This window comes from Neomonachus schauinslandi, chromosome 4 (genome assembly GCF_002201575.2).
Source record: "Neomonachus schauinslandi chromosome 4, ASM220157v2, whole genome shotgun sequence".
Lineage (NCBI taxonomy): Eukaryota > Metazoa > Chordata > Mammalia > Carnivora > Phocidae > Neomonachus > Neomonachus schauinslandi.
Window position 1 is genome coordinate 71,007,511 of NC_058406.1, and position 15,529 is coordinate 71,023,039.

The 15,529-nt window shown below is 36.1% G+C and overlaps 1 protein-coding gene across 1 annotated transcript in view; it reads right to left on the minus strand.

Annotated features, from left to right (window-relative positions):
• ODF2L (outer dense fiber of sperm tails 2 like) overlaps positions 1–15,529 on the minus strand; it is a 30,512-nt gene that overhangs the window by 3,543 nt on the left and 11,440 nt on the right. Inside the window, 6 exon segments of the mRNA XM_021690131.1 lie at positions 3,039–3,201; positions 3,284–3,369; positions 7,316–7,420; positions 8,803–8,913; positions 13,715–13,850; positions 14,806–14,915. Of these exon segments, the coding sequence (XP_021545806.1) occupies positions 3,039–3,201; positions 3,284–3,369; positions 7,316–7,420; positions 8,803–8,913; positions 13,715–13,850; positions 14,806–14,915 (711 nt within the window).

Below are 15,529 nucleotides of genomic sequence, written 5' to 3' on the forward strand. Positions count from 1 at the left end.
AGATATGTGGGAGCGTATTTGCAAGAATGCTGGGTTGGAGCCACAAGAGTAAGAGTTGAGGCAAGGACTAGTTCAGGAGCAAGGAGCTAGTGGGAAGGCCTGTCCTCTAATCACACTCCTGTAAACTCAGTTCTAAGTTATTATGAAGTAATTTACAAAGATTTCTTTCACACAAATTCCAAGGGCAATGGTGTGTGAGGCATGCTAGCAGGATCTGAAGCTGTAGGAGAAAGAGGTCTTGACAATGTCCTCAGTGTGGACAATGGTGACAAGGCAGTGATGGCACTCCTCACCTGGCAGGAACTAGAGACAGCCCCATGTTCCAGTGCAGCAGGAGAGAAAGAAGGCAGACTCTGAACACTTCTGAGAAGGAATCTGAGAACACCTAGCATTTCTGAAGTCCACTTAGGCTGAACCCAGGAGAAAGTCTTTTATTTTCCTCCCAAAGGTTGATGGGGCTGAGAAATCTGGATTACATTTCTATCATCGGCAATACATTTCACTACTTAGCTTTTATTCAAGGATGTATCTTTCAAAGTAAATTTAAATTGGTTTCCCAGACTTTAAAGTATATATATATATATATAAAGTATATAAGTATATATATATTTATATACACACACATATATGGCACTTGTGATATAAAAGCCACACTTCAGGGATATCAGATTTTATCTAACTTACATGGAATTGCCATTAACAGGCTTGAGAAAGACAAGGGTGGAAGAGAGTTTAGAGGGATTTAGATTCAAAATTTGGTATTGGACATGTTAAGTTTGAGATGCCTATGTTAAGTGGAGATGTCAAGTAGCAGAATATCTGAGTCTAGATTTCAGGAGAGAGAGAAGTCTGGGGTGGAGATATACATCTGAGAGTCATCATGTATAGACAATCTCTTTTTAGCATCACTCAATCTGATGAGAAAACTCATCATCCCCATTTCACTAATTAACAAACTAGAGTTTAGAGAAGTGATTCATTCTGGGTCAGGGTGTAATGTGTCAGAGCCAGATTTCACATCCAGTTCCTGTTGGACTCCAAAGCCTACCTTAAGTCCTTTCAAGACTATATTTTCAAGTCATTTGATAAATCTACCCATTCTTTAAGACCCTCCTGCATCGAAGACATGAATAGACATTTCTGCAACAAAGACATCTAAATGAACAACAGACCCATGAAAAAGTGCTCAACATCACTTGGCATCAGGGAAATACAAATCAAAACCTCAATGAGATACCACCTCATACCGGTCAGAATGGCTAAAATTGACAAGTGAGGAAAGGACTGATGTTGGCGAGGATGCAGAAAAAGGGGAACCCTCCTACACTGTTGGTGGGAATGCAAGCTGGTGCAGTCACTCTGGAAAACAGTATGGAGGTTCCTCAAAAAGTTGAAAATAGAGCTATCATACGACCCAGAAATGGCACTACTGGGTATTTACCCCAAAGATACAAATGTAGTGATCCGAAGGGGCACATGCACCCCGATGTTTGTAGCAGTAATGTCCACAATAGCCAAATTATGGAAAGAGCCTAGATGGCCATTGACAGATGAATGGATAAAGAAGATGTGGTGTATATATATACAATGGAATATTATGCAGCCATCAAAAAAATGAAATCTTGCCATTTGCAATGACGTGGATGGAACTAGAGGGTATTATGCTAAGTGAAATAAGTCAAACAGAGAAAGCCAATTATCATATGATCTCACTGATATGAGGAATTTGAGAAACAAGACAGAGGATCATAGGGGAAGGGAGGGACAAACCGTAAGAGACTCTTAATCTCAGGAAACAAACCGAGGGTTGCTGGAGTGGAGGGGGGTGGGAGGGATGGGGTGGCTGGGTGATGGACATTGGGGAGGGTATGTGCTATGGTGAGCGCTGTGAATTGTGTAACACTGTTGAATCACAGATCTGTACCTCTGAAACACATAATACATTATATGTTAAAAAAAAAAAAAAGGACCCTCCTGCATCATTTCCCATTACCCCCACGTGAAACGAACAATGTCCTCTGGTATACCTGTACCCTCCCTCTGTTGTAGCACCAACATGCTGGATGTCACTCACTTGTCTGTTCACATATTATCTTTCCGCTGTATGAGTGTCCTGAGAGCTAAGGCCAGGTCTGTTGGAGGAGGTTATCAAAAAGACGTGACCTCCAGGTGACCCACGAGCTGGACCTGGGCAACTGGAAGCTCCCCACCCTCTCCCCTGTCCTTGAGATATGTGTTCTGATTTCCTCCCCTGCTCCCAGAAGCCACTCCAAGTAAAGAGCCTTGAGAAGGGAATGTGGTGTTAAGGCTATTTGGACTGAACCTAGTTAAGGGCCTCTATATAAACTTTTTAAGATTCTGTCAGGCGTAGAAATCTACTCATCTTGTGGCCATCCAAGAAAACTCTTGTGTTCCCTTGCTTATTAAACCTGTCACCTTCCAACCTGGAGTGGTTTGCCTCTTTCTACAGTCTTTCCCTGCCCTCTGCATACAGGTTTCCCATAACACCAGGGAAACTGCCAAGGAGCTTGCAAACTAACAAGGTCTTATTCATCTTTGCATCTCAAAAGCTAACAGAGTGGCTGACACACAGTGAGATTTTTATTAAATGCTAACCAAATGGATTTAACTGGAATTTAATTCTTGCATGTACTTATGTAACAATATTGGCCAAAAGAAAAGGGAATTGAGCTCTACAGCTCACCAGATCCCAATCAAAACCAAAGTGTTCAACAATTTGCACAACTGCTTTGGTTTTATTAAAAAAAAAGGGGGGGTGCTCCTTCCATGTTTTCCATCTCTGCCCTCTGCCCTGCCACATCATCATTTACCTAGTGAACTAACTGCACCAGTAATATACAGCTGTTTAGCTCCAAAAGGGAAAAGTAAGTAAAAAACAGAAATGTAATTGCTCTCTTCACCCTGTCATCAGGATAAATACAATAACTGTAGGTTTGGTAAGATGAGATACTGTCTGTTTAAAAAGACGACTCTTTGGTAAACTAATTAAAAAGTTTCTAAATAAAGGCCATCTGTACCTTTTGTCTTCCTTCTTCTAAAGCAGCTTCCAGCTGTCTGGCCAATGCTGTATATTCTGCTGATTTCTCTTTAAACTTAAGATTGCTATGCTTAAGACATTCTTCTTGGTTTGCCAGCTTCTTTTCAAGCTCTTTATTTTCCGCATCCATCTGTTCTAATTTTCTTTTTACAGAAAACATACATTTTAAAATTATAGTGTGTAGAGAAAAATGTAACACCAATTTTAAGTCAATTTAATACTTACTGTTTAAGGTTTTCACACTTCAACTGAATAAGATAATTTTCCTCTTCCAGAGAAAGCTTTCTCAGAAGATTATGATTTGCATCAACCTAAAAGGGGAAAAAAAAAGTTTTCCTGGTTATTTTCTTTATAACCAACTTCCAAAGAAATCTATATACTTTGTTAGAATAATCATAAAAAACAAGAAGACGTAAATATTATTATTACTACTACACAGAGAGACACAAAGAAATATTGCATTGTTAAAACACAAGCTCTTAAATTCCTGATTAATTTTAAAAACACTAAACTGCCTCATGAAAAATCATCTACTAAAAATTTTTCTGAAAGATAGCAAATAATACATTCTGAACAATGCTTTCTTGGAAAAGGATGTTTATTTTATTAAGTAAATTTGAGGACTACACAGTATTAATCTCCTATTGTTGGATTTTTAAGTACTCTTAGAATTTCTTGTTTTACCTAAAGACAGTGATTGATAATTAACTATCTATGAAGTTGTAACTACAAGTAAAAACCATATTTGTGAGAAACAAAATAAAATAAGCAAATCAACCAAAGACAATTTGCCAATACCAAGACAGAATATTCTTCCCATTGCTTCAAAAGCTATATTTATTTTAAGAAGCTTTGAAAATAAAATTTGTCTCATAATTTAATAATTTAGGTTATCAATACAGATTTGGCATTTTCCTAGAAAAATCTCTTTTCAGAAATTTAAATTTAGCAAAATTTTGTTTGCATGTTTAAAAACAGGATGTATTTCAAAATTAAAATCCAGATTACAGGGCGCCTGGGTGGCTCAGTTGGTTAAAGCAACTGCCTTCGGCTCAGGTCATGATCCTGGAGTCCCGGGATCGAGTCCCGCATCGGGCTCCCTGCTCAGCGAGGAGCCTGCTTCTCCCTCTGACCCTCCCCTCTCTCATGTACTCTCTCTCATTCTCGCTCTCTCAAATAAATAAATAACTCTTTAAAAAAATAAAAATAAATAAATAAATAAAATCCAGATTACATTTGGAAGACAGACAGGGAATTGTTCCTAAAATTGTTTTGCAAATAAACAAAAACACTTGCTACCTCCTTGCACATGCATCTTTGAAAAAACATAATTAAAGAAATATTTATTAAGCACTTACTCTGCTAGGCATTGAATTAGGAGGTGGCTATGTGGTGACTAACTGGGCACCCATGATCTCTGTTTTGATGAAGTACAAAAGTATATGTTGGCAAAAAAATAACTGAGAAGAATCCAAATGAACTCGATGCATCATTCTAATTAAAATAAATTGTGATTTTTGTAAGGTAAATTACAATAATTTAGCTTATCCTGATGTCAAAAAATATATATGTAAATATAGCATTGCTCCTTCTCTCATGCTGTTACCATGTTCTGCAATATCTAAATATAGAACTGTACAAATAAACGAAAATGAGCAATTTTAGTTACCAATTTTTCATGATAAAATACTAAAAGAATAGCTTGCAGAATATTACAGCATCTGCAATAAACTGATAAACTGATAGAGATGGGAGTTTAAAAAAAAAAAAAAAATCAACCCCTGACAGTAGTGCCTTCAACTGGTGAAATCATTCCAAAGTTTCCTTTCACGTATCTAGTAGAAAGCAGAATGCCGGCCGGACACCTGGCCCTGCAGCTCGCTAACGGTGTGCGCCTGGTCTGCACATTTCCCCTTGCAGTGCTGCAGACTCTCCAGACACTCGTGAAGCCTCCCTTCCGCCGCCGTCAAGGAATCGCGGACGCGCTCTAAATCCTGCAGATGAGACTCCATCTGGCCTCTCAACTGAGTTGTAGCATTAGGGAAATAAGTGCAAAGTCACACATTCAGCATTAACGTTTTTACTATCTTAAATACTAGATATGCTCGTAATATAGTAAGTATTTTAGGTATAATGGTTTTAAACGAAAAGATTCAACCAAATAAATATGAATAAACATTAAGTGAGACTCTGCTATAGAGAACACGTACCTCAAAAGTGGGCTGTACTTTGGTTTTCAAAAAGTTTGTTGAGTAATACAATGCTGTATGTTAATAACATTAGAGTTAAAATTTTAAAAATATTTTTTAAAAAAGTTTGTTGAGTCAATGCATACAGTTTTATCAGCCTACAGGGGAGAATGTTTAACCTACTTAGGAAAGCAAACTTTCTGAATCCTGTCATTTATCTTCAAGCATAGTTATTACTAGTAAAGCTGGTATGGTCGTTTGCTACTGTCCAGCCATCAAGCTAAAGTAACTGTCACTTTGTCAATCTTGTAACTCAGATATTTCAATTAGAATAGGCTTGCTGCACTCATCTTAGTCCAGATTGGTGGGGTTTATGGTGTATTATGTCAAGATAGCTCATATCATCAGTCCTCAGTAGACTGTCGTTTCATCATTAATATTACTAGGAGCAAGTCTCTCTAATTTTATCTATAGTCACCCCTTTGGCCACTGCAGTGCCTCACCATGACAATTTTGTCGAGATGTGACAAGAAGCACCCCTAAGAAATGCTTACACGGTTAATTAAGAAAAAATAACCAGACATACGGCATTTAGGATGTTTACAGGGAGGAAAACACAAGAGCTAGAGTCTTTCCCTCAGACAGGGAACACCTAGAGCTACCGTGCACATCTGGCATTCTTGATCACAAAAGATAAAACGAGAACAAAGCACACCTTTGGGACCCCAAACATCTGAGAGCCCATGAGAAAACCAGGAGACTTGACAGTGGAAAAGGAAAAGGAAAAATTTCATCTTAAAAAATGACTTTTCTGGGCGCCTGGGTGGCTCAGTTGGTTAAGCGACTGCCTTCGGCTCAGGTCATGATCCCGGAGTCCTGGGATCGAGTCCCACATCTGGCTCCCGGCTCAGCGGGGAGCCTGCTTCTCCCTCTGACCCTATCCCCTCTCATGCTGTTTCTCTCTCTCTCTCTCAAATAAAGAAAGAAAGAAAGAAAGAAAATCTTTAAGAAAAAAAAAATGACTTTTCTGGTTTAATACCAGTTAGAAGACATTGTGACTCACGGTATCTGAAAATCACAGGCTTCTGCCCCATCAGCCTCCTGAACCGGTTTTTTAATAGACTTTTATTTACAGTGTTGCCTAGCAAAAAGAGGAGACCTTTGTGGTGGTACCTCTCGTGAGAGACAGAGACCAGGACACATGAAATGCTAGACATGCTGCTAAAAATAGGTGAAAAGTAATTCTAAGAAAGTAGTAAGTTGCATGTTTGGTGGGCTATCTTTATCTCTGTTTAACCAGCAGAATGCCTGCTCTGGCTGACCTCTTCTTCACACTGTGCCTCACTCAGACTTCTCAATCCCAAGACGTGGGGGCAACCCAGAGACAGTCACCTTATTACACTCAGTTGGAAGTGACTGGTAACATCCCATGACCTCTCCAGCCGGGAGTCAGTGTCCTACGACTTTCACTGCTTCCTTACCAAAACAACATGAGAAGACCCAAAGAGGGATGTGGTTTCACTTAAAAAGTTAAAAATATTCACAAAAACATCATAACTTGCCAACACTGGCCTTCCCCTCACTCTGTTGCAATGGGGTGATAAAAGGGAAATCATGCTGCTTTTTTAAATATTATTTTTCTTCCAAAAAGCATCTAGCAGCAAATATTTACTTTACTTTACTTTTTAGACACAAAAGATTTAGTACCCAAAACAAAAAAGTGGGATTAAAAAGGAGAGATATTCAAATTTGCGTATTTGTGGCTGATGAAGCCCGTGATAAGTGATAACCATTTTTTTTTTGAGATACGTGAGTCTGCTCTTGTATCAGAAAAATTAAACACTTATGCTATTTTCCAAATATTAAGGAAAAAGTAAAAAAACATTCATACAAACATTTCAAGCCTGGAGGAAACATTATGTCCTTAGAAAACAAACTCTTACAGAGATTTAAGACAGATAATTCCTAGGTCAAAACTAGAGAAAATGACCACAATAAAAAAATATGTATAATATTCATAAAGTATAAAACATAAATATTATTTTATTGCTTAAAACATCAAACTCACCTTCTCTAATTTTTTATTTTTGTTTTTTGTAATTAGGTTATTCTCATGTAGCAAATTTTCACATCTGCTTTTCACCATTTCAGCTGCTTCTTGCAATTTTTGTATCTGAAAATAAAATATATTATTAGAGTAACATATTTTATTAAGACCATAAAGTAAATTAAAAAACTAAACATCTGAATTTTTAATTTTAAACAAATCATTATTTCCCTATTAACACCCTCAAAATCTTTATCTAATGTTATTCCTACTTTAATACAAAAATCGCTCAGTGCTCTGAGGTTGCTCCAATCCACAATCCTTTTATGATTTACCTGTCTTTTCACATCAATATTTCTAGACCCTCCCCTTGAGCCTGAATATTAGAGAGATCTTTATTTGCAGGTCAAGGTCACCTTAAAGAATCAAAAAAAAAAAAAATCTGAAGACTAAGGAGTAACTGAAATATGCTGACATGTATGTCCACATGCAGTTTTGGGAAAAGTCAAATTTATTATAACAAAATAAAATACATTTTTGTTTTCTTAAAAAAAAAATCAATCTCTGGTCCAAACTAGCTCCCATACCAATTATTTTACACTTAAAACAATGCTTAAAAAAAAAAAAAAATCTGAGGCCTTTATACGAAGCCCAGAGCCTAGAACATGCACATTATTCTTGCTGAGGGATTAAACCCAAACACCCAGCTGGACGACCCAGCTGACATTCTCAGCAACAGGCCCACAGTCCACCACAACCTCCATCCTACCTCTGGTAAGTTCCACATGACCGCAGGATTCTAACTAGATGTCTTGACTCCATCTTTCCATCTTAACCATCCAGATGAACTTCCTTCCTACTTATCAACAGGATGCCCTCCTTAAGCTTTTATCTTTAGTTCATTATTCTTTAATGCAAATGCTCTCTTTTCCAGTAAAACCCAGCTCTTTATTGACCAGTTTGTTACCATCATTAGGGACCTGCATCTCGTAAAGTTTTTCTTGAATACTACAAAGTTTCCAAAACATAAGGTTTTCTATAAACTGCCACTGAACACAGCTCTATTCCATATATATTTTCACAACTCTTATCCAGGTCTTTCATGTGAGCAAATCAGAATTTTATTTTATTTATTGGGAAAAAGGGAGTACTGAGTTTTAATGACCCTAGAAGGGAGTTATTATTCTAAATCAATGCCATTAAATATCCAAGATGACAATATACTAAGTTTAACAATATTATTCATAAGATTTATATTACATCTACATAATTAACTTTAGATCTACTTTTAGGAATAGCCAATACATACACAGTCAATGTTTGAATCAGGAGTCAGCTGAATCATCTACTTATAAAAATATGTGGGACCTTAAGAAATATATGGGACATATACTCTATCATAAAATAATAGCTCTACCTTTCTTCAGTTCTGCTTATTTAGATCATAAAAAAAAATAGTGTTTTAAATTGCCTACAAAATTTAACAATAAAATCAGTGCAATAATCACCTGAGTTTTATATACTTCAATAAGGGTCTTCTGTTGTTTTTCTACTTCTTGCAATTCTAAAAGTTCATTTTCAACAGAAACCACCTCATCCTTCAAAGCATCAAGTGTAGTCTAGCAAGGAAAATATAAATAGATTTTGTAAATCATTAGAATTCATTTATACTCCAGTGCTAGGATTATAAAAACATAACTCATTTATCGAAAGGTTAATAATCACTGTTACTGCATATAATTACCACTTCAATTTAAGTATTTTCAAAAGTCAGTAATATTCATGAGTAACTATACTAAGACTTGTATGTAAGACATATATTTTTTAAATTTTTCTAAAACTTTTAAAATACCATGTTCTTAGATGGAAAGACTCATACTATTTGACGTATCAGTTTTTTCCAAATGGGTAACACTTTAAATGCAATTTCAACCAAAAGCATAATAGTTGGGAGGAGGGGGAATATGAAAAAATTAATTTTAAAACTCATACGGAAAAATAAATGGGAAAGACTAATATAATTCTGAAAGGAATATTAAGGTAGAGAATCTCAGTACGTATTAGATATTAAGATGTATAAAGAACTAAAAATTTCAAGATACCAACGTAAGAATATAGAGGTCAATGGAACAGAAACAGAAAAATACACTAAAGTTATATTTAGTATATGATAAAGATTGAATTTTTAAATCAATGAGGAAAATATGGATCACTAAATAATGGTAATAAGACAACTGTTTAACTATTAGAAAGAAAAAATGGATGAACTACTTGCCTCCACCCAACATTATTTTCTATATTTACTTATATTTTAAAAATAAAGTTTTAAAATTTTTCACAGAAGATAAAGCTAAAATTTTGATTTTAGGATAGTAAAACCCCTACTAAGCATAAAATCAGAAGAAGATATCAAGCACTGTAAGGGTTTGGGATTTTACCCTCCAAGTTGACAAGTGAGCCTGGAACAGTTTCACGCATATTAGCAGAAGACATTGAGACTCCTGGGTCAGAGACACAAAACTTGGTTACAGCAAGAGCGGTAGCCAGATGTCAGATGTGCATTTGTCTCCCAAGCCCCGGTTCCCCTAGAGCGACACAATGAGGGCCAGATGCCACCTGCACATGCAGTGGGATGCACTGCGGAGGAGCAACCCCGAGTTTAGGGAACCCAGATCTCTCCTAACAGGCAGTAAGCACGTCTACCCTTTGGTAAGAAAACACGGCCATCTTCCAAGGATGCTCACTATACATCCTTGAAAAGAATGTCTGGATTGCAGGCAGTCAGTGCTTCTATTTATAAGATACGCAGAAATGTGACAGACTTAACAGAAGCCATAAAAGAAAAAAAAAATGTATCGATACTTGTGTGTAAATATACCTCTCTAAATTTCATTGCCCCCTCAAAAAATTTAAGAGGCAAATAAAATGTAAAAGAGAGTAACAAATTATGACAAAAGATTAATACCCTTAGTACAGGGTTCTTACATATTAATTAGAAAAAAAGACATATAAAGGATAATGAATAGGTAATTCATAAAGACAGAAATGTACATGATAGAAAAATACATGAAAAAACATTTACTAGTTATTGAAAAATGCTCTAGACACTGGATATTCCTTTATTAATGAATGAAAGAACCAAAAAATCCCTTCCTTCATGGGGCTTATGTACTCCACATACAGACAGACACAAAGGGGATAGATGAACAAAAAACAAGAATATGAAGTAAAACAGATCATACACAAAAGCAGGATAGGAATGACATGTTGGGGACGGGCCAGGGAGGCCTCCGGAGAAAGGGACTTCTGAGCATACACTGAAAGGAAGTGTGGCTCTTTGAGGGAAGAGAATTCCCACAGAGAACGGCAACGGTGGGACAAGCCCTGGCCAGTTAGGGGAAAAACAGCAAGGCTAATGTGGCAGGAAGGGAGAAAACAAAGGGGAGAATGGAAGGAGATGAGGTCAGTGAAGTACTGGAAAGCCAGATGGAACAATGCTTTGTAAGTGTTTATTAATGAGATATGATTGGAGGGTTTTGGGTGGAGCAGTGACATGGTCTGACTTACATTTGTACGGGAACTACGCTATGCTGCACTGAAAGCTGACTGCAGCGGCGAGGACGGACGCAAATGGGGGTCAGGAAGTCACCGCAACTATGAGATGATGGTTGCTTAAACCAAGACAACAGCAGTGGTGCTGGGGAGAGGTGGTCAAATCCTACATCTATGTGAAGGAGATCTGTTGACAGACTGGAAGCAGGTGGGAGAGAAAGGAGTCAAGGATGACACCAGATGAAAGGTCGGATAATTGTTGTTAACTGAGATGCGGACAACTGTAGATGAGCCATTTGGGGGAATACAGGAGCTCTATTTTAAACATGCTAACTTTGAGACACCTGTTAAATATCTAAGTGGAGATTTCGAGTAGGCAATAGAAGATATGTCTGGAATTCAGGGGCAAGGTCTAGGCTAGAGATACAAATTTGAGAGCCCCCAGGATATAGACGGTAATTAAAGGCCCAACACTAGATGAGATCACCTAGCGAATTTGGAGAGATTTGTTTTAAAATTGTCTAGTACTGGGAAAAATATAGTGACCCATATGATGGGTAATTTGGAAATATGTAACACCAAAAATGAGCCTCCCTTTTGACCATATAATTACAATCCTAGAAATTTATCCTAAGAAAACAGGCAAAAAGACTCAAAGAAACTACCCACATTTTTATTTATAGTAGCAAAACACTGGAACTAGTCCAAAATCCCCAAAACTATATGCTAAAATGGTAACTTTAGTTTCTTTGAGTTGTGAGATTACAAGTGATTTTTAAATTTTTCCCTTTACGCTTTTCTGTTTTTTTTCAGCTCTTTATAGTGAACAAATAGAACTTACAACCATCCAAATAAACTCTTACAATTTCAAGAGAAGAGGTCACTGGGTCTTGGAAGCAGTATCAGCTAGATTCTTTTTTCATTTGAAATGTTTTAAAATCTAAAATTATTCTAAAGTCATTAAAAGTAACAAAATACATCTAGGCAATTTTACATTACAGAAACATATGCCAAACACACCTAGGTTTTTTTCCTTAAACAAAAATCCAAAGAATAATACATTAAAAATACATGTTTCCGAATTATTAACAGAATATAAGATGTAAACTTTAACCCAATGATTCTCATACCTATGTAATTTAAAATTAATTCTACTTACCATTTGATTAAAAATTAGATTTATAATTGATGAAATATTATTTTAATCCTTTCTCTCTGAAGGTTATCAAGGAAATTAAGAAAATAAACATAATAGAATTGTTTCCAATAAATATTCATGGAGAGCTAAGTGTATGTCATATCTTCCCTGGGCATTCTGGGCATAAAAAGATGGGAGTTTATAAAGAGAGACTCATCCTGATTGAAAAGACTTTGGGGAGGAGGTAGCACTTGAGCTGAACTAAGGTAGGTCTTAGGTACTAGGAAAAATGATTCCAAACTGTAAATATAGTAAAACTACAGGAAGAGATACAGGAAAACATGAACAAATTGCAGGAAATAATGAGTACTCATATTTGGCTAGAGCCCAGGATAACTAGAAGACTACATTTCCTAGTCTCCCTTGCACTTAGTTGGGGCCATGTGCCTGAATAAGTAGAAGAGTAGAGTGGTATGGAACTTACAGGAAGTCTCCCTAAGGGGAGATGAAAAAAAAAAGGGGGGGTGGGCTATAACTCATCTTTTCCCCCTGGCAATCTCCAGCAATCATTTTGGATCATGAGGGTCATAACCTAGGAATGGCAGAAGAGAGAGCTAAAAAGAGGGTTGGTTCTCTGATGCCATATCTGCTTTGAACTGCCAACTCTGGCCTTTTTACATAGATTCTTTTCTGGGTTCTATTTACGATCCTCCAAAAATAGTATTAAAGAGCTGAAAATGATGCTGTCATCTTTTTTTTTTTTTTTTTAAGATTTTACTTATTTGAGAGAGAGAAAGAGAGAGGGAGACACAGAGGGAGAGTGAGAAGGAGAAGCAGACTCCCCGCTGAGCAGGGAGTCTGATGCAGGGCTCCATCCCAGGACCCCAGGATCATGACCTGAGCTGAAGGCAGATGCCTAACTGACTGGGCCACCCAGGAGCCCCGATGCGGTCATCTTTAACCAAGTCTCATCTGGTTACTTGTATCTCTAAGTGAGAACTCAATTTTTTTTTTTTTCTCAGAAAGTATAAAAACTTCTTCCCCATTTTTTTCTCTGGTACACATACAAACCAATCACCCCTTGGATTTGATTAAGTTGGAAAATTCTTTCTGGTTATGAAGCAGCCAGGAACATACTTTCTGGTTTCAAACAGACCAGGCCTGAGGTTATATCCTATCGTAACCATGACACCTAGGAAAAAATCTTACACATTAAAGTTAATGTAATTTTGGATGATTCAACAGCTAAAACTGAAGAACAAATAAAGTTTTTAGAAGTCGAGACAGTTATTCAACCTCATAAATCTTATTTAATATTGCTGAAAACAACTTTAACATATATCTGTGTATATACAACTATAAACACTTAAAAATCTATATACAAATATGTGTGTCTATATGTGTATATATAGATATATAAATATGGATATATCTGTAGCTTTAGAAGTTGCATATTATAATGATCTTCTAATACCCTTACAAACATAAAGGTCAAAATGACACAAGAGCACTATCCTAATCATGCAACCATTCCAGCTACTTCTACTAAGTTGTCATTGGACAATATACTCACATACACACACGAACACACATTACCTTTTTAAAAAAAAAAAAAGATTTTATTTTTAAGTAATCTCTACACCCAATATGGAGCTCAAACTCACAACCCCGAGATCAAGAGCTGCGTGCTCCACCAACTGAGCCAGCCATCGCCCCAGGACACACATTACCTTTAATTTTGTATTCTCAAGATTCAGAGTTTCATTTTCATATTCAATTGAGTGAAGTTTTCTAAGAATTTCTTCACATGAATTTTTTCCAAGGTCTTCCACTTTCTTCAGGTCTTCCAAAAGATTTGTAACTTGCCTTTATGAGATAAATGATATATTTTATAAAAGTCATAGAAATTTTCATTCAAATAATACTTTTTAAGTGTGTTTCTGAAATTATGTTGCTAGGGTACGTGGTTTTAAAGTTAGTACAAGTCACAGAACAAAGTGAACAGGAAGCAGTTATCTGCCAGGCTACTACCCGCAAAACCTTGATTAGCAATATTTACTCACTGAGGATGCCAATGAAAAATTGCACACCATTCCCTTTGCTATTCAGTAAAATATCTGAACTATTATCTCAGTGGCCATCTGTCTCTCATTCACACACATGCACATACATACACACAATCTCAAGGCCAAGGTTAAATAAAAGGATCAAGTGAGGCAATAACTCACCTCTAGAAGCGAATTATACATGCTAGTTTACAATGATAAAACTGAAGAGAATATACAGAAAATAAAACATTTAAAAACAAATGTGCAGGGTTCATTACTATTAGTTTATCAGTAATAAATTTCAAAGCATAAAAGATAAGCATTTTTACTCATTTTCTTTGTTAGGCAATTAAGGCACTTTAAGGAACAGTAATTTTTAGAATTTTGAAAGCATTTGTGCTGTTATTGTAAGCTCTGTTATATATTCTTACTTACACATTCTTGTTTGGTAGAGAACTATCACTTCCATTTTAAGACAAAGTAGTGTTAACATTTAACTGCAAATAATAGATGACACATACCCAATTCCAAATACTAACCTACAAAATTCAAAATGTGAACACCAATGCACTTTTTAGTGGGTAATCATTTTATTGTATTTTTAGAATAGAATAAGAAAAGTCTTTAAAATTATAAATAGCAAAAATATCGAAACATATGGACAACCTTCACCACATGTAATCCAGAAGAACCAAAATGCAAACTGCTTAAAGAGGAAGGAACTGAAAACACTTCTTGTTAACCTGTACAAAGATTCTAAATTTTTTTCTTACTTTTGCATTGTTTCAATCTGAACTTCCAATTCAGTTTTTTCTATTAGAATTTTCTCATAATGACTTTTCCAGGCATTGGAAGCTGAAATTGTTTCAGACAGCTTGGCTTCCTAAAAAATACATCAAGTACTCATCTGATAATTGAATAACACTTTGGTTTCATGCAGGGCTCTAAACACAAATACAATATAAACAAGGAAACATCCTATAAAGGTGGAATTTTCGATATGGAAAATTTTAGTGTACAACTCTGAATATAGGAAACTTTTAAAGTAAATGTTGATAGGATCTTTATAGTAGTATTGTTTTAACGCGCATTGTGGCAGTTCCAACACTACATTTTAAGGATTTTGATATAACTATTCTCAAACAATGTTTCAGAATTAATGAAGATAACTTCCTTCCTATTTCTTGAGCTTTTCATTTTGCATTCTATATATAGAAGATGATAACAACCACATAAGCATCAGAGGAGAAGGAAGCCCTCTTTTGATATATATAGAAGCTATCTGCAATTCCCTAATTCCATAGCATTTAATAATGCAGCCTTATTTATTGTTGCTATAATGATGTCAAGCTGTTTTGTAGAGGTCACCCCCATTGACCTTCAAACATTGTTACTGTCAACAAAGACATGAAAACTATAGTAGTGGCTTGTCGACTTTGAATGTGAGCTCCCCGAGGTAGAGATTTTTGTGTTTTGTTCATTGCTAGGGCCTTGAAA